At 41.7% G+C, this 25,439-nt stretch overlaps 1 protein-coding gene across 1 annotated transcript in view; it reads left to right on the forward strand.

Moving 5' to 3' along the window:
• The window catches only part of col24a1 (collagen type XXIV alpha 1 chain), a 151,252-nt gene that overhangs the window by 56,733 nt on the left and 69,080 nt on the right, over positions 1 to 25,439 (forward strand). Inside the window, exons 6-14 of the mRNA XM_080430719.1 lie at positions 247 to 300; positions 3,742 to 3,795; positions 6,765 to 6,809; positions 8,055 to 8,108; positions 8,863 to 8,907; positions 13,178 to 13,231; positions 14,334 to 14,378; positions 16,797 to 16,850; positions 18,329 to 18,373. Of these exons, the coding sequence (XP_080286845.1) occupies positions 247 to 300; positions 3,742 to 3,795; positions 6,765 to 6,809; positions 8,055 to 8,108; positions 8,863 to 8,907; positions 13,178 to 13,231; positions 14,334 to 14,378; positions 16,797 to 16,850; positions 18,329 to 18,373 (450 nt within the window). The remainder of the gene's footprint in view (positions 1 to 246; positions 301 to 3,741; positions 3,796 to 6,764; positions 6,810 to 8,054; positions 8,109 to 8,862; positions 8,908 to 13,177; positions 13,232 to 14,333; positions 14,379 to 16,796; positions 16,851 to 18,328; positions 18,374 to 25,439) is intronic.

Consider the following 25,439-nt stretch of genomic DNA (forward strand, 5'->3'; position numbering starts at 1 on the left):
GTACTGTATAAACTAAAACAGAAACAAAACCCCTTACATTGTGTCAGAACATCAGTTCTTGGTTATTTTGTTATGATTTTGAAAGGAAATAAAGAAATATTGTTTGTAAAGTTGTTGATGGCAAGAAAATTAATAAATGGCTGAATTTATGAGGGGGCGTGCTAGCTGTAGCGCCTACGGGTTTAACATAATGCATCGTAGGCTGGTTTGCATCCTGACCCATGTTTCTCTCTGTGTCCATGACAGGGTTTTAAAGGAGACCCAGGATTGTCACCAGGCCAGGCTCCAAAAGGAGACAAGGTAATGTACTGTACTGTATCCATCTCTCTCTGTCTCTGTAGCTTTTACTGTCTATTGTTTTACCCTGTTTTTATTATTTTATTCTTTGTACATTCTTCTAACGCGTGTTTTGAAACGTGCTTTATAAACTTTAGCCTGGTAAACCCTCCCTCCGGAAATCTAATTTCTATTTGATTCCAGGAGTGAGTCTGGCCTTATCGCCCATTCTGCAATATTGGCTGCAGGCTGAGTTGGGCGGAAGTAATACCGTTGACTGACAACCCCTTCAGCCAATGATATTTTTTCCCCTTCAGCCAATCAGCAGTTCACCAGTCTAATGTGACGTCAACGGGACTTTTGAGACAACCAAGCCCAAAATGGGTTGCCTTATTCGGGTACATGGGTGTCACTGCCCACCCCTACCGGTTCTCTAAATTTTTATTTTTAAATAGGCTTTGTCATGATTAATTGACCACATATATGAAGTTAAACAACTAAATTCTATCCAAACGATATCTTATAAGTAAATTCCGTGCCTCAAAATAGAAGTTAGAGAGCTTTTTGAAGTCAAAAAATCGCGGAGATTATAGCGGACAGAAAAAGATGGCTGCCGTTCGTGTTTTGGGCTCACTCGAACTCGCCACCTGATTGGCCAACTGTCGCTGTCAATCACAGAACGATGTGCGACGACGCTGATAGGCTCGGTTAGCTGGTAATTCCACTAGAAACCCCCACAATGGGCTATCAGGCCAGACTCACTCCTGGAATCAAATAGAAATTAGATTTCCGGAGGGAGGGTTTACCAGGCTATATAAACTTTGCCTTACCTTAACTATCACTCTTTGTCACTTTCACTTGTCTCTCTGTGTCACCCATCTCTCTCTTTCTCGCTCTCTCACTCTTTATCTGTCCCTATTTCTCTCACCCTCTCTCTGTGTCCACTCTCTCTCTCTCTCTCTCTCTCTCTCTCTCTCTCTCTCTCTCTCTCTCTCTCTCTCTCTCTCTCTCTCTCTCTCTCTCTCTCTCTCTCTCTCTCTTGGTGTCTCTCCCTGTCTCTCATTCTCTGTATTTGGATCTGTCTGTCTATATTTACCTATCAGACTCTCTTTCTTTCAACGCCGCTCTCTTTTGACCCTCACTTAATCTCATCTCTCCATCACTCTTTAGACACTGATACCTGTCATGTGACTTTTTTTACCTTGACTAACCCTGCTACTCCCTCTGTTTGGATCAATCATCACAAACAATTTCCCTCCTGTTGACTGCTATCTTTCTCCTCACTGGGACTCAGGAAGTGTGTGCACGCACTTGCACGCGCTTGTGTGTGTGTGTGTGTGTGTGTGTGTGTGTGTGTGTGTGTGTGTGTGTGTGTGTGTGTGTGTGTGTGTGTGTGTGTGTGTGTGTGTGTGTGTGTGTGTGTGTGTGTGTGTGTGTGTGTGTGCGCGTGTGCGTGTCATAACTAAATATATAATTAGAGGCATGAAATGGATTGCATGATTATGTACTCAATAAACATGGATTACTAAGTGTTTATAAAGACAAAAGAGTAGTTCTCTTTTAATGGAAGTGCATTTATTACTTTTATTTTCTACCACAGATTTACTTTGTGTCTGTCCTCAGGCCTTTTCATTCATTTTTCAGCGGCTGCTCATTTTCCAATCCCCTCTTCCTGCCATACTGACTCAACTTGTCTTCACTTAGACTTGATTTATACTTTTTTGCGTGCCGTTTTTGTGCGCCAAAAATAATTGACCTACAAGCTCACAACTCGTTGCAGCGCGATGCTTTGTTAGCTTATAGGTTGACTATTTTCGGCATGACACTAGCACGCAATGAAGGATAAATCAAGTTTAACACCAGAGTCTCTTTCTCCTTCATCCAATCATAATACAGAAAGAGCCAAATCACGATTCCTCCTGATTCTGAGAGAAAACAATGTGTCATGGGATGTTCATCGCAGTTATAAAATGTTGGCATTGTAGCCAGATTTGGTTTTAATTACAGCCAAACTGTGTGTTGAGGCTGATCCAATTTATACATCCCTGTTGTCTACATATTATTGCAGATAGATGGGTAGCTGTCAGGAACACTTCCTCTTTTGGACAGCTTTCTTAAGTTTCTTCCACCATGTCTGCCAGCAGCAATCGTCTTCGTCATCTCTCTTTACCGCCTCACCTCCCTCCTTATCAGATTTTTCATAATAGCTAAATATTACTAGGCATCTGTTTTCAATTAGAAGGCACTTGCACAAGATCTCATTAATGTCAACATTAGACTTCATCTGAAGTAGAACAGAGCTTTTCAACCTTCTGCTCTATTTTGCACTTTTAATTTCCCCCCAAACCATACCGTATGTATACAATATATATATATATATATATATATATATATATATATATATATATATATATATATATATATTACCCCATGTTGTAATGAATAACATTTTATTTAAACAAATCTGTATAGAGTTGTTATTACAATATAACTAGCACATCTGCAGTGGTTGGTGTTCTCTCTACTCTTCCATTGAGACATTTAGACCCTAGTTTCATATAGACAGATCATCAGAGATCTCCGCCAACTGATACTGATCTGGCGACATCTAAATTAATCAATGAATGGGCAAAAACTTTGCAGAACCAATGCAAAGACTTTAGGGTGGTCCTTCATATTACGACAGTATCAGGAATGGTTTTCAAAGCAGTGCTCACAGGTTTGTTTGCACTAACGAACCATACATTGAATTCAGATGTCCCCAGACATATATCAGTAGATATTTAGGCCCTGGTGTCGAGTAGCACACATACTGGTTAAAAGGTAATACTGCCTGGAGCTCATTATCGTAATATCTTCCCGGGCCAAGCAGGGATTGTCTCTTGGATGAGTGGTAGATGTTTGGTCTTCCACACGGGAGAATCCCGGGTATGACATCAAACTTTCAGATTGCAGCTTTAAGTTCAACTTGTAGCGGTAATTCTGTTTTAGATGATCATGCATAGTTAAGCTTCTGTCAACCATCTCCTGCTATCTGACATCATGACAATAGAGCATCAAAGTCTGACATCACTGCCGCTAGAGGTCGCTACCCCCCTAGGGTCACAGAGTAATATTTACATTGGAAATCCCATAAGGGAATTTAATATCGCGTCAAGAACTGTATTCCAAAAATAAACAAATCAGCCGCGATTTTATTTTTTTTATCCAAAGAGTACGATTTTTTTTCTTCTCAATTGATCTCCCAAATTAAACTTGATATCATAAACGTCAAATACAGTACCTGAAAAAAATCGCCATGCTTTACAATTTACATTTCCAATGTAAAAGAATAACTCCAGACCCAGGGGTAGCGGTAACGTTTTTCATCCCACCTATCTTCTCTCTTTGTAATAATGGCGGTGTGTTTTCTCCAACTTTCCTGTAAATGTCATATGATTGTTCTCTCATCTGTTGGTTTTCCAGGGTGAACGTGGTCCATCAGGTTTGCCGGGTCCAGATGGATTTGCAGGACCGCTGGTAAGTTTCAACCTGTTAACCTGCTGGTTGTTTTAACCAAAGGCCTCACGAAACAATCTGTGACAAACCAGTTGCAATTGGGGCTCCCAATTTCCAACTATAGCTGTATAGTCTGTACATCCATGCACAGCAAAGATGTGAAGACTTAAGATTTAATCCCTTACCTCTATTTTTAAGTACAGTATATATGCAAGGGACAATGAACAGTCAACTGGTCATTAATGAGAAATAAACCCCCGCAGTCAATCTTTCTTATTTTTCTGCTTCTCAGTATCGTTCTCCTCAACTCATGGTGCTTCACATTTAAAAACAATAGACACATTAAAAAGAGGCAAAGCCGTTGAGAAAGCCGTAAAGTAGAGAGAACAGACAACATTGGTATAAAAAAGAAAAGTGCTGATGCTTTTAAAGTGCAATATAGATCCAGTACTATTCAAAGTGCTATTCATCTCTCAAGATGTTGGTTTTGGGGGCAATATATGGCAATATATCACTTCTATCTCTGTCTGTCCAAAGGCCTGACAGGCGGTTTAGGATGTGTCGTGTCCAAGGGAGCCAGTGTCTTTGGACAGGCGTCTGCCTCGTCTGAACCTGATAGGCTGCAGGGCCAAGGGTCATCCTAAAGAGGAAAGGCACTCTGGCTAGGGGTCAGGGCTTCAATGACATGCACAATATCCTCTGCCACCTCACTTGAGAAAATGTACATACCACACCAAAGGAAGAATTTCAGGCGCACAATCCGCACATATACACACAATAACACACAATAACACACACACACACATACACACACACACACACACACACGCGCACGCACACGCGCACAGAAAACACACAAAGACCTCTATTGCAGCTTTTCTTCTCGTACCAAGCTGACAATTGTCCCTTGAATATGTAGTCTGCTACTTGGGAGTAATAGAAGCCTTGTGTTGAGTATCAGTGTATATTTGAGACTTGTGTGTATGGCCTCTTAAGGAAACCCATGTGTCAATGCCCATAGACGACTGTGTGTCTGCATGGCACTGTAGCTCACTATATGTAGCCTCCTATTGAATCTCTGGGTCTGGTCTTCACATACCTGGCCCTCACCTTGCCTCCCAGGAGGCCATCTCAGTGTTTGCAGTAGCTGAACCTAATATACCCAGCACATGAACTGTGCCCCCGCCAAGTATTTTCAGAGGAAATGACTGACTTGGGGCCTAAGCTCTTTACCCCCAAGTGGGCCTTTTATTGAGTGTGAAGGTTCACATGTCACAACCTCGGAAGTGGTCCCGGACTCAACGGTCCCGTTCAAATAGGTTTGCGTGCTGTCCCAAAAAGACACTGACCTGGCCCTGACCTTATGACTCGGAGGCTGTAAACATCTGTTGTTGATAATCACGTCAAAGAGGGGAAAACAAAAGATCTTAAGTGAAGAAAAATTCACATTTAACAAACAATAAATGCGGTTTATTTCACAAAGAATAAGTGCTTATTTAACTAAGTGCAGGGTTTGGCTGTACAAACAAAACTGTGGGTTGTGGTGTGCCAACTTCCCTGTCAAAGAAAAATCCAACTTTTATTTAATTTAATCTGTTGTTAATCTTAATTTCTAAATAATGTTGTAATTATGTCATTTTAATTTTGGTTTTGAACTCCTTGTTCATTAAATCAGAGCAGAATTTGAATGAATCTAGACCCAGAATCTGCCACTTGCTTGTTACTGTAGTATTTTATTATTAGTAATACTAGTATATGGAGGTTAACCTTGATTACTTAACACCACTGGTTTAAAATTCTTTGATATTGTAACGTATATGTAGCTTCAGATCAATTGTAGCCATTAAGTATGGTCTATTTTGACATAAATATCAATGTCCACTTGGTTGTAAAGAAGTGTACTTTGTGGGTACGTACTGTATTTCTGTCTGTGAATGTGTATGCCTAATTCCCACCTTGGGAAAGAACAGAACTAGAAAATAAAACTATATGCTTATAGTTATCTTTGACCCTCAGTCACACATACATAGTCGCACATACATGTAGTCTGAATTAGTCAGCCAGGCCCAGACCACACCAAGTCAAGGGTCATTCACTGTAACCTCGGACCTTTGGTGCCATTAGGCTGCTGACTGCAGGAACGAAGTAGCAGATTGTTCCTAGATCACTAGACAACTCAAGTGTCTGGTTTCTGCACAACGTCATGCTGAAAATACTGTATTAGCACATGCACACACACACACACACACACACACACACACACACACACACACACACACACACACACACACACACACACACACACACACACACACACACACACACACGCACACACACAGAGCTACGGGTGCACTTACCGCAGTGAAATTGAAAATAGAAAAGCCCTATGGGAGACCTAGAGGTGCTAATGAAAAACTTGTATTCCTTTTATTTCTTATAAAACAATATGGTTGCATCGTATGCATCTTATTCACTTTGACCTATGTTGTTCTTAATGAAGTATATCAACCAGAATTTTTGCAGATGCTGTAATCTTTACATTAAAGGACCACTTCAACCATTGTCAACCTTATCTTCATGGAATTGGTCCTTGCTAATGCTTATTATAAGATCTACGTCTATGGTTTGCTGCTCGTTCTGTGTCTCATTAGTGGGCTTTGGACAGTTCAGAAACCTGCCTACCAATGACTTCATCGATGGGGAAGTTAATAGAAAGTACAGCCTTTCTCTTCCTGGAATGTTAGCATGCTGAAATAGAAAAAATAAATACAAATATTGCTAGGCAGGTATGAAATTACCATACCTGCCTACCGATGATGTCACTGGTAGGCAGGTATATGAACTGTCCACAGCCCTCGACTCGTCCAAGTAGAAATGTAACCATCTAAAAATGAACATTAGTGAAGACAGGTTGAAAAGGTTGTGAATGGGTGAAGTGGTCCTTTAAATATACTTCAGTTCATATAATTGAGTTTTTCTTTATTTTGAAGGGTCTCAAGGGCTATCCAGGACCACTGGGCCTACCAGGAGAGCAAGTGAGTACTGTTTAGTGCCTGTGCATGAGAGTAATGTGTAATAAGTGTAATATAAGAGTAATATAAGAGTTGTGTGTGTGTGTGTGTGTGCCCAGTTTATACATCTTTGCTGTTGTACGGCAGCGTCACACCGAAAATAGCCGATCTACAAGCTCACAATGCACTGCGCGTTATGAGCATGTACTGTAGATCATCTATATTCGTTTGCAAAATTAAGCAACGCACGCCGGGTCACAACTCACTCACTCACTCGCTCGCTTGCTCACTCACTCACTCACTCACTCACTCACTCACTCACTCACTCACTCACTCACTGACTAGCTCACTCACTCACTCACTCACTCACTCACTCACTCACTCACTCACTCACTCACTCACTCACTCACTCACTCACTCACTCACTCACTCACGCATGCAAGCAAGCAAGCACACATGCACGGACGCACACACACTCACACACACAGCTGTGGATTGTGTGTCAGCAGCCAATTACCTCAGTGTCTCAGCTGTCCCCTCCAGTCAGTGGTTGCTTTTATCCTCCGTTTATCCCCCTCTCTGTGACGGAAAGAAACTCTTCACCTCATCAAAATGCTAGCAATTAACACGCCCCGTAACACTAGCCTTCTACACATGTCCACGTCCAAATGCACCAAAGTGTATAGGCTTAGAAGAAAACAGGCAATTAATGTCTTGCAAGGTGTTGGCATCACTTCAGTGCCAGGTCTGTCTCCATGATGTGCTCAGACAACTACAGTGAACAGAGAGGCTCTCTGCTGCATCATGGGATTTCTTTTTTTTTAAACATTTTTGACATTTGAAAAGCTGGTGTGTGCTGGAGTCTCGATGGTATTTTCATTGTAACACAACAGCTCTGTGTGCATACATTTGCTAGAAATAATGATAGTTTCCATGACATAGTTAATAATCACTTAATAATTAATAATTAAGTAATCTACGTACAATTGGCATGTAGTATTTAATAGTGTTGGGCAGTTCAGTAAGCAAGGGGTGAGGGTACAGCTGGCACAGTAACTAGACGAGGGTAGGAACACTGCTTGTTTTATTCCTCAGTTGGCAACACTGGAAAAGTTCTGTGTTCCTCCTCTTTCACTTTATCTATCCATCTCATCTTTCTCCACTCATGTCTCTCTCTTTCTTTCTCTCTCTCCCTCTTTCTCTACCCCCCTTTATCCCCCTCTTTAACCCTCCTTCCATTGTCTCTCTCTCTCTCTCTCTGTGTTGCAGGGCGTGCCAGGACCTCCGGGGGAGGCCGGGGCGGCAGGTTACCCTGGCAGGCAGGTGCAGTGAAAAATACGCTTCCGACTCCTCCATCCATCCTCTTGGGTTTTTCTTGACCGCTGCACTCAGAATGCCTCAAAGAAATATCCAAATAGAAGCACAGTGTTGTTATCGTTTCATACTGAAAATGAGCAGTGGGAAAAAAAGTCCTTCATCTTCGTTCTACCCACATTCCAATATCACGTCAAGGAGTAGTCCAGGCGGGTAGTAAATACATTTAATTCAGTTCTTGGACTGAAATTAAAACATGCTCGTGATCTTCTCATATCTGGACCTGAAAAGAACTGGCCTCAGTGGCTTGTGGTGAAACCACCTCTAGCATAGTTCCTTAAAGAAAGTACTGTTCCCCACAATAATGACAGAATTAATAGACAACCTTTGTACTCCCGTCCCGTTTATAATAGGACGCAACATTGACCAAAATGTGCCATGCAATTATGACAGATTTTGTGCTGATGAATTGTGAACACTTTGGAATGCTGCAACGGTGTGCATTCCAAAGCGACGCAAACCAGGAAGTATAACATTGCTCCTCAAGAGTATGAACAGCATGTGTTTTCTCTTAGTTGTCTGTCAGTCAAACCTACTGTATCTCTCTTATCAGACCAAACTGACAGCTCTGTGTGACTGATGTGTTTAGATTTGCCCCCCCCCCCACCCCCCCCCCCCACCATGTGAAATATGACCGCCTGACTGAGACTGTGCATACTGTGACAATACCCCCCTCCTCACCCAAGTCTCTCCTTTGTTGCAGGGCTTGGCTGGGCCAGAAGGTAACCCAGGGCCTAAAGGTGTCCGTGTAAGTACAGCATGCTCCCTGCGTCTGTCTGCCCTCGGCAGCGCCAGAGTGAATACTTCATTTCCTGAAAGGATTAGGACAGTGTCAGGCCCATAGCCCCTGCTCCGGAGGGACTGTCCTGGGATTCTGAGTTGCGTTTCTCACATACCTGCTGATGGGAGCTGCGAGGCTCCTCGTGGGGCTGGTCCAGGGTCTGTGTTGTCTCTCAACAAGGCTCTCTGGCTCCGCTCATCGTGGCTCATTCCTCAGGAAGCAGGCATGCCACAAGAACCGTAGAACAGAGAGAGGAACAGGGGAGGGGAGACAAATAGAGGAGAGAGGAGTACAAAGGGGGGGGATTTGGGCAAGTGAGCCAGAGAGAAAAGGGAGTTGTAGGGGAGGGTTTGCAACGAAAGGAAAATCTTGATTACTGTGTCACAAAGAAAGAAGTGTGAAAGAAAGAGACAAGCAGTGAGTGAGCTGGGGAGAGCTTGTAAATGTGTAGTCAAGTACCTGGAATAGAAGTGTTGCTTAACCACTTATATTTAGTTGACCGGAGTCCTCCAGGGGTCTATACTAGGCCCCCTTTTTTCCTACACACCACATTCGCCGAATGTTCACCCCAGAATAAGGGGCGCAAGGGTTCGTGTGGTAAAATAAGTGTACAGACATCTTTTTTTATTATCATACAATATGATCAAACAGATTTGTCACTGATTTGAAATCAATTCAACCATTCCCCAACCATTCCCATTTGTTGTCAGGGATTTTATTACCCCCGTACAAGAAACCAAAACATGGAAGTCAACCTGTTGCTATTCTTGACTGCTATCCATGTGTTTCCCCCCAGATTTCTTTCTTTCTTTAATTCTCACAAGGTTGAAAGTGCTGCCAGAATAGCATTCACACTCTTTGGATAGGGGTTGAAATGCCAAGAAATGCAATTGAAATGCCAAGACTTGCACTGGCACTACCAATTTGTGGCTACGTGGCTTCTTTCTACACACCATTTCAATTCAAACTGTTTATATTCTGGCCACTGAGGAAAAGTTGGTACAAGCTTTCACAGAGACAAGTGCTAGCAACATGCTGCACGGTGCAGCAAGGTCTTCACTGGCAACTGTGTTGACTATCACTGAAGAGAAACCGGAAGTAACTTTTAAATATCTACCATGATTGTCTCAACTTTGGGGCAGTCCTAGCTGGATAAAACTATTCCACCTTTTTACTGTATTGCTTGGGACAATTAATCCATGGTCTTAATAATTCCCTAAAACGCTGTTTTAAATTGCCCACCGTTACATATCCATCCCTCCCTCTTTGTAGATACAGACGTAAAGCTGAACATTTGATCTTTGTTTTATTTTCCCAAATGGACTTTTGGTTTCTCGTTCATTGAGGTTGGGAATGGAATAGTCTTCTACTAGCCACTTACACCCTGTATACGTTGTTGACCGAGGTGCACCAGGGGTCTATACTTGGCCCTTTCGTTTTTCCATCCCTACACCAAATCTCTTTGCCGAAAGAATTGCTGATATAATTGTAGATCAGCTATTTTCACTGAAAGTTCACATATTATGACATGCCCAGATTAGAATAGGGTTCATTTGGTTAATTACTTTCTTGGTCATGACTTAAATGGCTTGTTGAAACATCCCTGGTTCATGCAGCTACTGTACTATGCAAAACACCACGCAGCAAAATCCTCTGTGTTAAATCAACACTGAGCGTTTTATTGTGCACCAAATGACAGGGAGACCGGACAAGGTTACTGCATGTTGGAGGGAGGGAGAGAATGAGACAGAGACATATGCACAACCATATGCATTAAGATAAGACATGATCTATGGTGGGTAAGCCCAAAAGAGAGAGCGCTCAGCCCAGACAGACAAGAAAGGGATACACCGGACCATGAGCGTGCTGACCAGTATACTTCATACAGTTCCAGTTACAATAGCCACCTGAGAGGCAGGCCGTCCATAACTCACTGTCCTGCAAAGCTTTGATGGGATTAACATCTAAATCCCTAGATATTTCTGGTGCACTGAAGCATGCCATGTGGCACATTATACTGTAGGTCCCTGTTGGTTCACATAATAATACATTGATAATCGCTATACACACAGAAGAAAAAGGTAAAAGAAGACATGCTAGAGAAGGAAAATGGGGCACAGTGCAGTGCCATATCGTCGCAGTTTTTTTTGTTCTTAATTAATGCCCTACTACTTTGTACAGCAGTGTCGTGCAAAACTAGTGAAAATAGCCAATCTACAAGCTCACAATGCTTTGCAATGCGATGCTTGATGCTATTTTTGCTAGATTTGAACATTTCTGAAAATGACAGTGAAAGTGGGTCAGTGTGTTTGGGTTTTATTAATATTGAACCAGTGAAAAGTATTAACAAGTGGGTACCAATGTATAGGAAGGTTGGGTATATAATGCATTATAAACACATTCATAATGCATTATAATGCACTTATATAACAATTTGTCAGTGGTTTACTCATAACATGTCACTGATCTTAGCACCCTCCGTTGTGATGGGCTTCAGATGAGTGAGGTTGTGCAGTACAGTACTGTGTGTGTACCTACAGTACACATGTGCTCATACACAATGTATTTCATTCTCAGCCCTTGTGTAACCACTCAATTTGGCCAAGAGTACATTGTTGTTTACACACAACAGCTTGAGACGTGTGGTTGCCGGGAGCTTTAATCAAATGCAGAGTAGTTCAATTAACCCATTCAATCCAGGGGACGCGTCATTTTTTGATTTCTTTGGGCTATTCAAAAATAGCAGATGTACAAGTTCATAGCACGGCACCGAATGCCATGCTATGAACTTGTAGATCTGCTATTTTTTTTTAATTATGAAAATTTGTGCAAATCTTGAATATATCTTTTTAACACATTGGGTGCCAGAAGTTTATTAAAATATTATACTTTGAGTGCCAGGACTTTTTAAACATTTTGAACCTTTTTCAAGTAGTCACAAAATATTTTCAGTGATCACCGTCCTCACGGTGATCCCCTCATTACAAACATACAGGTCTCGTACAATCGGGGGGAAAAAAATTAAAACATTCGGAAATCCATTCCATAGTTGCAGCCAGTTGAAAATAGTTAAATTAACATTGTAAAAAAAAAAAGTGCACAGGAGCCGAGATACAGGTTTTTGAAGTCATAAGTTAACCAGGAGGTGGATTGGAGTCTAAATCTTGTAGGAGTGATATTTCCTGTTGCTGTGAAGAAAAAAAAAAAAAAAAATTAAAAAAAAAAAAGTAATTTTTTTTTTCTTTTTTTTCAAAAACCGTATATATACGGTTTTGGCACTCAACGTTAGTATGCGCAAAACCGTATATATACGGTTTTGGCACCCAATGTGTTAAAGGGTATTTCACTTTCAAAAAAACTTTTGGTCATTTTATCGTCTACTCAGGCCTTTGTGAACCCCCCCGACAGTTTTTAAGTTGCTCGATTCAGTATTTCGATATTTGATATTCATTTTATCAGACACGCCGCCTTCCTATACAAACCCATTGTAACTTCAAACTCCATTTTAACCATGTTAGATTCATCGAAAACACCCGTCCTTGGTTCTGGTGACTCACCCTGCCCTCCTAATGCGTGAGGGGGCCGTGTATTTCTTTTTTAAAATAAATGAAAAAAGTACTTGAAAAAACACGGCCCCCTCACGTATTAGGGGGGCGGTATGAGTCACCAGAACCAAGGACGGGTGCTTTTGATGAATCTAACAGTGGTTCAAATGGAGTTTGAAGTTACAATGGGTTTGTATAGGAAGGGGGCGTGTCTGATAAAATGAATATCAAATATCTAAATACTGAATCGAGCAACTTAAAAACTGTCTGGGGGGTTCACAAAGGCCTGAGTAGACGATAAAATGACCAAAAGTTTTTTTGAAAGTGAAATATCCCTTTAAGCGAACATTATTTGTAACTCAAATCATTGTTTTTGGGGGGTCCCTGGAACAAATGTTCGCTTAAAAATATATATATATTAAAAGATTTGCACACATTTTCACGATTTAAAAAAATAATAGTGTAGCTCTATAAGCTCATCATGAGCTTGTATATCTGCTATTTTTTTAATAGCCCAAAGAAATCTAAAAATGACACAGATTCTTACCCGGTCTAATTGGGTTAAGTACAGTTATGGAGAATGAATCTGTAACATTGATAACAAATACAATGACAACCAAAAATGTGCATTATTATACATACACAGTCCTCTATTATACAATTTATCTTTTTGTTTTGCTACTGTCTTCCAGGGTTTCATTGGACCTCCTGGTGTTGCTGGGCCACCGGGGCTGGAAGGAGAGAGAGTAAGTGATTTTGTTTTAATTGTGTCTGAAAGCCTCTGTCTTGACAGTACTAAGGTTTAATATTATCTTTGGACAAATGGATCATTAATCCCATGTGTATTTTGTATCTCTGCTAACTGTGCTAAAGTATATCTATTATGTTAGATTTGGCAAATGCCAGCTCTTTTCAAAATGTTGCTTTTATCATTTAGCTGTCATCAGCACGTTGCACTCGGCTCTCTTCCAATATAAATTGTGCAAGAGATCTTTTCAGATTCGGAGTCACTAAATGCTTGCAGACCTTTGTCAATAACGTACCCGTACATCCATTCAGTCGTGGGCCATTCATTTTGTTATTCGATTTTGTAGCAAATTATGCTAAAGTAAAAGGTGCTTGGTGGGAATAATCTAAAACATGTATTAATAACCTCAACAGTAGCTAGATACACTTAACCACTTAGACCTTACTGGAGTCCCCCAGGGGTCTATATTGCCCCCCCCCCCTCCTTTTTTCCCTCTACACCAAATATCTAAGCCGAAAATTGCCAATGTACAAGCTCACAACGCATCGCATTGCGATGTATTGTGAGCTTGTAGATATTCTATTTTTGCAGAATGTTTGCCGCAGAACTTGGGTTCAAGTGGTTATATAAGCTATAAGGAAAGTATCCATTTTCCACGAGGCAAAGACTGAATGACATCACAGTTAAATCCTTGCTCTCGCAAGAAGATCCCAGTCTGTATTTCTCTAATAGAGCAGTCTCTTGGCATGATGTGCCCTGGTGAATATTGACTGGACACTTGCCTGGGAAACCATTCATGTTTGACGCCATGCCAGCATATTTCTTTCTCCATGTCCAATTGCTGCTGTACTACTGAAAGAACGTTACAATTCAAAGAAGGTGGTGGGCTGCCCACTTGCCTTTTGACACAAACAAAAACGAACAAACGAACAAAAACAAACAAACACGATCAAATAAATGATTAAATAGATAAATTGATAAATGAAAGATCGTTCTGACTCTCCCGCCCTGTCAGTAAACCACTTACTCAACAGAAGCACACTTCAACACGTGACTGTTTTGTTATGTTTTCTCCTAATCCTTTTTGGTTCCTTTCCTAGGGCATTCCTGGTCCTGTCGGAAAGCCTGGTCACAAAGGAAGACAGGTAATAATATTGTCATCACATTGAAAGTTGAGATCTTACAACACAGAAGCAAGGAGGCATACAATATGCCGTCAGCATCTATCAATAACTCGGGTCCAATTTGTGGTTGGAGAGTAATTTACTATGGCGGGTTGGGGGGAGGGGAAGTTGCAGGTGTGATTGCCCATTTTGGCTCATCTGGAGTGCATCAGTTGTGCACATGACCGAACAGAGTGTTAGGGGAAGGACATACTGGTCAGAGCATGTTATGCAACACATAAACGTGTACATCAGGTTCTCTTAAAAAGAAAAGTAATACTTTACACACAGGAAGCCCCCGGGACATCAAAGAGAGCCTCATCTGTATGCTGTGTGCGCTGTAAATGTGCTAATACAACAGCATGCGGTGCCAAGAGTCAAACATTACTGACAGAGCAAAGACAATATTATACGTAACTCTTCCAGAGGATCCAAACAGTTGCGGACAGCATGCGACCGAACGCATTGGAGATGTGAGCTTCTCAACAACCCCACTGTTATCTCTAAACGCTGCCAGAGAGGACTCATCCACATTTTCAAAGAACTTTCTGTTGCCACCCACCTTCTACTGCTGCTCTACAAACATCCAACTCATACTGTACTGCTCCCCCTGTTTCTTAACCGTGTCAAGTACGAACAAACGTAAACGTTTTGTACATGCACTCCAGAACCATCTGTCTTCATGTCCCTTACCTCTCAGACCTCAACAGCAAATCCATCACATCAACATTATTTGCACTGCTCTCATGTGCTCACAGATATAGATTCTGTTTGATCCTCCCCTCTGCCTATATATATATATATATATATATATATATATTTATATATGGTTTTGAATCCAGCTGTGACCTTTGTCACAAGTCATCTCCTCTTTCCCTTCCCTCTCTTTCCCTATCTTTCTCCACCATGCTGTATAATAATGCAGAAATTATAAATGTGTGCCATTAAACACAACCCATCTTTGACAGAGACAGATGGAAGTATCAAGGGTGGGCCCTTGTGTTGAGAGTTTAAAACCTTTTCAAAACAAATGTCAGCCCCTCTGTGTTAAAGGTGCCAAGTCAGCAGAAGGCCTAGTGTCTGTAAAGCTGGATGATCTTTAATCTCACAAGCTTCTATCGGCTCCACAGCATGTTGATAAAAATATATTCTTAGCTAGATAGGTGCGCTCAGTAAACCACATGCCTCCACCAGGAGGTATTCGCTAATAATAATAGCGATGTATGCAGTTAAATGTCTCCCTACAGCCATGAAAGAGTAGCGCGGCATGTGATTACCACTTGTACATCGTCTCTACTTTATTTCTCCCAGGATGTCCCAGTCCCATTACCCAAAACATGTTATTTTCAAATAAGCATGCTCATTCGGCAACTATACTGTCTGTGATTTCATGTCTCAGGCTATATTGGTATTGGTGTCTGACACTCTCTAAACTCTGTGAAAGGGGATAAAGACTGCTCAGACTGAGTTGGATGTGTGCGGACATTAAGACTTTAGTGATTTGGTTTTAGGGTATGTTTTCACATTTATAAATGTACAGTATATTATTGGTATTAATCAGACACCAACTAGCATTGCCCAACGTGCATGTACTGTATATGGCAGAGAGAACGAGACTCACCGGAGACGCAAAAAAGTCAACAAAGTTAAAATAGTAAAAGGTCCTCCTGGATCAAACGGGATAAGACATCAGATAAGAAATGGGAGATCCGGGCACTCAGAGTTAAAAGAAGGAGCGGCCTTTATTAAACCAACATGTTTCTTCAACATGTTCTGTCTTCGTCAGGGCTAAAAAAGGCTTTTAGCCCTGACGAAGACCGAGTGTGGTCGAAACATGTCGGTTTAATAAAGGCTGCTCCTTCTTTTAACTCTGAGTGTCCCGATCTCCCATTTTTTATCTGGTGCATGTATATGATTGGCTAGTTCCGGTCAATCCCATAAACCAGAGGGACAGGAGCATTGCGTATGGCTAGCCTGATGGGAGGCATATCCCATATCTTTTAGGGACTATTGCTCTTTGGTTATAGATTAAATACAATTACATACAGTAGCTGTCACTTGTCATAGATTTAAATTATTCAAGTATTCCAAAATTGAGGTCCTTGGCTTGCTGTCAGCGTGCAGTGCTCAACAACTATAGCCCTGATCGGCCTAGAAGTATATGAGATTAGCTGCGGAAAGTCACAAACACACACGCACACACACACACACACACACACACACACACACACACACACACACACACACACACACACACACACACACAGACTTGCAATGTTTCTGAAATCATAGATTCCTCCCCTATGCTTCTATTCATACTGAAACACCCTTCCTGGACCTGTTTACAAAGCTAATACGGTATGTTTAGTTAAAGGTGCGTATCATTTGTGTTATCCGCAGGGTGTTGTTGGTGCTGCTGGGGAGAGGGGGCCAGCCGGTCCTGACGGCAATGAGGTAAGAAATAAAATGGTCCTCATCTTCTTCTTCTCCCTCCTTGCCTTTTTATTCCCCCCTCTACGCCAGGGGTTTTCAAAGTGGGGTGTGGGAACCTCCAGCAGGTGTCCTTTAGACTTTAAAGGACACCTGCTGAACCCTCTAAAGTTTAGAGGGTCCCCAGCCAAATGAGTTAATATAACATCAAAATCTGTTTTAACCGCTTCAACACTATATACTATATTTGAAAATAGCCGACCAACAGTCCTATTTCCGCTCCTCCTCCTCATCGTGTCCCTTCACTTTCACTGTCATGTGTCCATTCTTCTCACTGTTCCATCAAGGAGACTGCACAGAAGCAAAGAGTGAAGCTGAGGACTTATGCCTGATGTACAAGCTCACAACACGTTGCAGTGCGATGCGTTGTGAGTTTGTAGATATGCTATATAAATCACCCTATAATCCAGCTCGATCGACTCTCTCCTCTTCTCATTATAGTCTTGCCTAGCTAGATTATTCTCCACTCTTTAAGTGCTGTGCCACTGCCAATACTAGAGGAAACCCCTAAACTAAATGAGGCGCATATGTGCACTATGGTATGCCAGCCAAAATACTCTAGGGAACTACAGAGAACACACATGGCGCATCTGTACCAAACTCTGAACTCTTTCTGTCTTTGTGTCTATGTCTAACACTCTTGATAATGCTGCTCTCTCTCTCTCTCTCTCTCTCTCTCTCTCTCTCTCTCTCTCTCTCTCTCTCTCTCTCTCTCTCTCTCTTTCTCTCTCTCTCTCTCTCTTCTCTCATTTCTCAGCTATGTCCTCACTTTATCATACTAGCTCGAAGAGTTCTGTATACATTTTGAAACCGGTGCTGAAACGATACGTAATCTATTAAGATTGGGATGACAAACTTGGACAGAGTTTAGTCAGTCCAGCAGTCTTTATTGGCCAGTAAAGTATGCTGAGATAGACGTCATGTCAGGTTTAGGATTCTGTTTGATCCAGCGACAGTTAAATATAGAATTGCTGCTGATAGAAAACAAGAATAGTTCGCATTAGGCCCTGCAATTCACACTGCACTGCATCAATTCAGTAGTATGTATTAGGTGGCCATTATGAAGAGAGACATAATAATATTGCCATGTAGGTGCTTGTGAGGGTGGTATTAATACATACTTTTCCTATACTCTCTGTGAGACTTAGGTGGTTCCTTTGCCAGTGTGATGAGTTCTATTCATTTGATGGGGGTTTGTGGAATCTCAAAATAATTTCTAAATATCATTGATCATGTCAAATTCAGTCCATTCGAGGTGAGGCTTTGCAAATGACAGTTACTGGGATTTATTGACTAGCTCTGTGCTATGCAAATAGGAAATTAATTTTTCATATGTCTATTATAGATTCTTTCAGTGTGTAGAAGCCTTGGGGAGGGGAATCCTTGCTGTACTTTAAGTGTCCTGCCCTGTGTACTTAGGATGTTGCTGTGATGTTTCACAGGGGCCTGTTGGTGGGACTGGCATCGGTGGTTTCCCTGGTCTGAGGGTGAGTATCAATCATTTCTCATAATTGTAATAAATGGCGTGTTGAGAGAGGCTCAGTTGCTCATTGAAGTCTTTGGTGTATTTTTTGTCATACATTGCAGATGTAATTTAGTCCTTTCGCCCCATCCCATGGTGTAGGGCATATCATATAGCACCATGCATATGAATCCATAGTTCCTGGCTCCTACTGAACTGGCAAAGTTCGATGTTGACACTTGTAGGATTTGAACTCTAAGATGGGTTTAAAAGTGTAATGAGATCAAACAAAGATGTCGCCATGTTTAAGTACCTGACACATTAAACTCACTGATATGTCAATCTTTTATTTGGCCACCTGCCTGGTGCCTGCACACCTCCCTGTATTTGTCTACCTCGTTGCGTATCTGTCTGATTGGTGTCCATCTCCCTTCCTGCCCGTTTGTCTCACTTCTGTCTGCCTGTCTGTCCATTCATCTCATCTCTTCTGTTGGTTAGATTAGGTTTTTCGATGATGCATGGGAGGAATTGATCCGCTCCTCCACGCCTGATAAATGGGAATAAACAGGCTGCCAAATGCTTCTTGGACAGACTGTGTGCAGGGCTGAAGCCAGATCCATTAGTTTTTCATGGCAGCAGTATATTCTTTACCTCTTGTAGCGCATGCTGCCACTGACTGCTCAGACTTGTGTCAGGTAGACTGCCAAGGGTAGATTATGTATATTTTATGCATTATAAAAACTAAGCCATCTTCCAAAACCATAAGTCAGCTGCAGAGACACACAGAGACGAATGATAAAAGGCTTAGAATAAAACCGGAGGGGGAAAAGGGAGCATCCGCACTCATGAAATTAGAAATGGTCGGGTCTTCGCCAGGCTGGGTAGCCTATCCAGGGCAGTGTCAGTCGTGGGTTGCAGCAGGCAGAACCCGAGGAAGCTGCGGTGGGAAATAACGTTTCTACTTTTCAAATTTGTGGCACCCCTTTGGGCAGAAGTGAATGTGCTTTGGTAGGTGCGATCTGCAGGGGCTCAAAATGCGATTCCAATTTGGGGTTGATTGGCTGTTGCTTTCATGATATATGGTGTTTTTGTAAGAAATAGGCCCTGCCAACTCTTGAAGGCAATTACAGGGAAACAGTATGGAATATCAAAACCTTGTTTGATGCTCATTGTTACATGAGACCATTTGTACCTAATTTGTTGGAGAAAGAACTTCCGTGTTTCTGCAACAGTGACATCTGTAGCATTTGTGGCGCCCCCTATGGGTGGAATTGAATTCGCTCTGTTGTTTAGAGGCCCCTCAATGTGTGATTCAAATGAGTGGTTGATTGGAAGCTGTATTCATGATTTTAGAAAAAGTTTGTAAATTTTTACTTACACGACTTACACAATCAAAGTTATAGGCTTTCACTAGGCTGTCGCTAGGCCAAGGAACATCATTTTCACATAATTATGTTTTATACTTTTTGAAATATTGAACTTTGTATATGTTTTAACATATACAAAGTTTTTATTTTATACTGGAAGTCATTGGAGAGGAAAATAACTCACAATATGATATACAGTCATGCATGACGTATCACTGTCATGCATGACTGTGATGCAATATGACATCACAGTGTTGTACAGTATATGACGAGAGCCAAACAAAGGCCACAGCGTAACTAGACCCCATCTCGTTCCATTAAGAATTGTCAATCCTTTGGACTTTGTACAACGTGCAATGTTTTAGTACATTGTTCTGTGTGTGACTGAACGAGCTGCTTTTGAAACCCATAGAAGCAAATCACTAAAGTCACAAAAAAGGAGCTATCAAAATAATGAAGTGCACATGAATTGCAGTCTGTAGTGTGTTCTAGAGTTAACCCCTAGGTCTTTAGATCTCCATTTGATGTCTGCTGACACAAGAGCACCAATCATTCTGTTCACTGTGGACAGGAGAGCATGTGACAGAGACAAGCAACAGATGTACAGTACACGTACACACATGAATGAATGGCGTGTCCTACTGTACTGTGTATATGATGTGCGCGCACACACCGGTGCACAAATGCACACAGACACACTCGCAAGCCCATGCATGTGCACAGGGGCTCACACACACACACGCGCACACACGCACGCACGCACGCACGCACGCGCACACACACACACACACACACAGTGGAATGTCAAATATGATGACTGCTTTAGTTCAAATCTTTCATCTTCAATGGTGTTTAATATCTTTCTGCTGTTTTCTTTTACTGTGTTGTTTTAGCGCCAGCTACTAAATATTTATAAAGGATGATCTTGAATCTGCTACTATACTCAATGTCTGGAGTGAGGGGACAGTGTTGGTCACAAACAGAGGACAGAGTTGGTCACGCTGAAAATGGATTCATATGTCTGCACTTACCGTGGCACCAGCTCTTAAAGCCTGATTTATACTTCACGTTACGCCAGTGTCGCACACTGAAAATAGCAGATCTACAAGCTCACATAGCGTCGCACTCCGACACTTTGTGAGCTTGCAGATCGACTATTGTGTGTGTGCGACACGATGCGCAACCAGGCATACAGTATGTTGCCCAGTATGGGAGTTATTCAGGCTCACCAACAAATTGGTGGCTTTGCTGGAAGGAGAGAGACATCAGTCTGTATCTCTCTCTCTCTCTCTCTCTTTCTCTCTCTCTCTCTCTCTCTCTCTCTCTCTCTCTCTCTCTCTCTTTTTCTCCTCTCCTCTCCTCCTTTTCATTGTTTATATTTCCACTGTAGCACTTAAATGTATCATGACCTATTTCTGGAGAGCATTATAAGCAGAGCACTGGAAAACAGTATTGTTGGTAGATCCAAATGATAATCATTCTCCTTTATGATGGATTGAGTCTGGTTGATATGTGACACTCTACTTTGTCTTGCATTACTTTGGTAAAACCATACCAGAGCAATTTGAAGGCAGGGGTTGTCATAATATTTCTGAGCCGTTTTCATGGAGTGCCAGGATTTATAGCTGGGAATAACAAGGAATTCAACAAGGACAAATAAGCTGACACCTCAACAGTGTTGATGATGCCCTAAATACAAGAATTGCACTGCCTGCAATGATGGGTCAGGTGTATTGTAATTGCATTTGGCAATTTTGAGATTTCAGGAGAGCAAAAAATACATCTTTCAGGGGCTCGTTTTACCCAATGTCATCGGGTGTGGAATTTGGTTCACAATTGGCAAATTTCCCTTTAATCCTAGTCTTAAAGGGACACTGTTGATATACTGTACATTTCAGTTATCAGGGCAGATGGTATACAGTATACTGAGGGAACTGTTTACTAATAGAAAAATGGAAACGGTAAAACGCCTCTGTAGATGCCTCTGCAGACCGTAGATCATTCTCTGTGTTCCTACAATTTCCACGATGCTATTCACAGCCAAACATTGGCCTGGCATGCCCCTAAAGTTTATGGCCACAACTACATCAACATGATTCTATTTTGCATAAACGAAATGAACAAGGACAATGTCACAGCCACTGATCGTAGTGGCTAAAACACTATTCGAGTAAGAGTTGTAGTTTTCACATTCATGGTTTTACCCAGGCGACATCGCTGAAGTAAACCTTTCTGAACTTTTCAAGGACCTACAGAAGAGTTTTATGGCTGTGAATGTTAGATAAGCCCTACTACAAATATCTTCTGATAATGTTGAAATGATTATAGTACAAATGTATGTCTGTCTATGACATTTGATTTCCTACTTGAATTCTGGTCATTATCCCTAGCAATTCAATTTGATATATCAATACAGTGTTTTACAGTACCAGTACAGTGTTATCCGCACGCTTCTGGCTCCAGTGAAACTCATTCGATCCCTTTGCACAATGTTAGAACTACAGCCCTAGTGCCCCAGAAGAGCAGCAACAAAGCTGCAAGTGTTAGCTCTGGTATGCACTTGAAGTCCTTGCCAATGTATGACTCAACAGTGTGAGAGCCAGACAGAAACATATCCCTGACTGTGTGAATGACAAAAGCAATGTTTAGGTGGACACCAAAATAGTTGTTTTAACTTTTAATGCATTTTATTTCATTTGATTAGAATTTTAACTTTTCCAGTTCCTTTTCCAGATTTACATAATCACTTTTAGTGGTGCTTGCTTTGCACCAGAATTCAAGTGTAATTTTTTTCCCCACAGTACAGTGAGGCCTGGTATCATATAATTTAATTGTGCACATTCCTTAGACCTGGCGTGTTTAACGTGTCAAGGATATGATACTCTGGGCACCATGGCTTTTTAGGTTTTATTTGATTTTCTGAGGCTGCTCCAGTGTTTGGGTTGAAACTAGATGTTGGAAAGCTCCAATGTGGTTTTCGTCGAGTCCATAATCATTGGTTTCTCATGTGGCTTGGCAAAAATGATCTTCAACCACTGGGCAGTTAGGGTGCATCTAGTCACCAGTTTGAAAGCAGGCCTTGTGTGGGATGCGGATGGGCATCGAGTACCTGGCTCGGCTTGGAGAACACAGAAATGCGCGTACATTGTTGTTTTCTTATGTGCCATCAACTGAAAGCCGTTTTTATGAAGTGCGTGTGAACCATCTCCATCCCACTGTGCTGCCATTAGCCAGCGGGGCCTCTGCATCAAACACTGGTATTACAGGGTCCAGATGGACTGCTCCTTCAAGCCACATGTCCTGCATGACATCACATTAAGCTGCAATCCTTCACTTGCATCTCTCTTGCCTCTTTCTTCGGCCAGACCGAAGAAGATATTGATCATTAAGATGGAAGATAGTTGCTGTACACAGCTGCACGGGGGGAAGCATTCACAGGCCCTCTGCAGACCTCTAAAGGCCATTCTGAATGATGAAGTCATCAGAAAAGGAAACATTCTCTCAGTCCCTCTCTCATACTGTATAGTGTGGTCCAAACATGTCTGCTGTATGTATATCTGTTGAAGTACTGCTGTGCTTTAGCATAGTGGTTAATGCTGCTTGCCAAGAAATGAATGCTCCCAGAAACGTCTTTGTATCTTCTTTTATGTACTCTTCTTTCCGGTGTCATTAAAGAAAAGAGAGAAAAAAAGGAATGCGAGCTGCCAACCCTCCTTAATAGAATATTAACCACAGTCTGCACAAGACTTCTTACAGGAGAAATGTTAGCCATATGGAAATGTTGTGGAGTTTTAGGCAGAGGTCATTCAGGACACACGCACGCGCGCGCGCACACACACACACACACACACACACACACACACACACACACACACACACACACACACACACACACACACACACACACACACACACACACACACACACACACACACACACACACACACACACACACACACTGTAATCACAAACTCACATCATTTGTGAAGAATGTGTGTATGTGTTTGTTTATGTGCGTGCACTTGTGTTTGTAGATGTGTGTGTTTATATGTATTCTGTGTTATTCATACTGGAGCAGCGATTCTGACTATTGGTCCATTGTTGGTCTCAGCTGGCCTGGAGTGACTGACTATTCAAGCATTAAGACCGGGAACGCATCTGTGTCATTTTAGATTTCTTTGGCTTTTCAAAGATAGCAGATATACAAGCTCATAGCGCAGCACCGAGTGCCGCGCAATGAGCTTGTAGATCTGCTATTTTTGAAAAATCGTGAAAATGTGTGCAAATCTTTGAATATATATTTTTTTAAGCGAACATTTGTAAAATAGTTTGTTCCAGAGACCCCCAGAAGCAAAGATTTTAGTTACAAATGTTCGCTTTAAAAATATATATATTCAAAGATTTGCAAATCTACAAGCTACGAGCTTGAAGATCTGGGACAGAGATCGAGATTTTCAAGTCGGCCCGATCCAGAAAAGGTTGGGAACCACTGCTCTAATTAACATCAACACCACTGAATCCTGTAAAAAAAAAAACACATACTCTACTAAGTGCCCCTTTCTAACTGCCTGGCTGTAAAGGATATTTCCACTCAGCTATATGCATTGTGGCTATTCCCACCTCACCTCTGCTAATTAGAGGGGTCATTCTGGTCAGGCAAAAGTGAGGACAGCCAAGCACTGCTCTGAGGTTATGGCACAGAATGAATCGTGTGTATGTGCACAGTGCACACCGCAGAATGTATGTGTGTATGTAGGCCTACTGTATGTAGGTCGCAGCAGTTACACACTTGTGGGAAAAAAATTGTCCCAGTGGTAAAATCTATCCTAAAATTTACTGGGAAAGTGTAAAGATGCTAAAACGTGATATGTTCTCTCATCTTGGTTTTTGTTTTAACTCTGGCTGCCGCATTCTGAACAAGTTGTAATCTGTCTGTGCTTTTCTTAAGAAGGACAGAAAAAAGTGCATTACATTGCATTAAAATTTAACTCAGAATCGAGAATAACGCCTACTGTAGGTCTTTTACTGTAGCATTGTTTTGTATAGCCAGGCTACTTAGGGTACTGGATATACACTTTCTCTGCTCACTGGAGCCAATTATGAGCACTTCAGTCTTATCTTCGTTGAGCTTGAGAAAATCTTCGCTCATCCAACGTTAGATGCTGGACAGACCTCAGAGGGTCAAGATCACTGGGGTCATCTGGGGCCACAGACAGATATAACTGGGTGTCATCAGCATAAAAATGAAAATTGATTCCATGATCATTGATAATTTGTCCCAGCGGTAAGATATATAATGAAAACAGTAATGGACCAAGAATAGAGCCCTGTAGAATACCGCAAAAGATCTCGTGTTTGTCTGAGACAAAGTCTTCTAGACCGACTGAATAGCTTCTGTCCGTAAGATAGGAATAAAACCAGGATAAAACCGTGCCTGACAGACCAATCCAATTCTCAAGGCGGTGTAATAGGATTGTGTCAACTGTGTCAAAGGCAGCCGTCAGGTCAAGTAGTAAAAGGACAGACGCGTTGTTGTTGTTGTCCGAAGACACCCTGAGATCATTTAAAACTTTTAAAAGCGCTGTTTCAGTGTTGTGCCCTTTCCTAAAACCAAACTTATTGTGGATCTTATTATTTTGTAAAAGCACATCCAGCTGGAGACAAAAAAAAATTTGCTCAACCATAAAAGGCAAATTGGAAGTAGGCCTACCCAGTACCAAGGGG

The sequence above is a fragment of the Gymnoscopelus braueri genome (genome assembly GCF_963280865.1).
Source record: "Gymnoscopelus braueri genome assembly, chromosome: 6".
In the NCBI taxonomy this organism is placed as follows: domain Eukaryota; kingdom Metazoa; phylum Chordata; class Actinopteri; order Myctophiformes; family Myctophidae; genus Gymnoscopelus; species Gymnoscopelus braueri.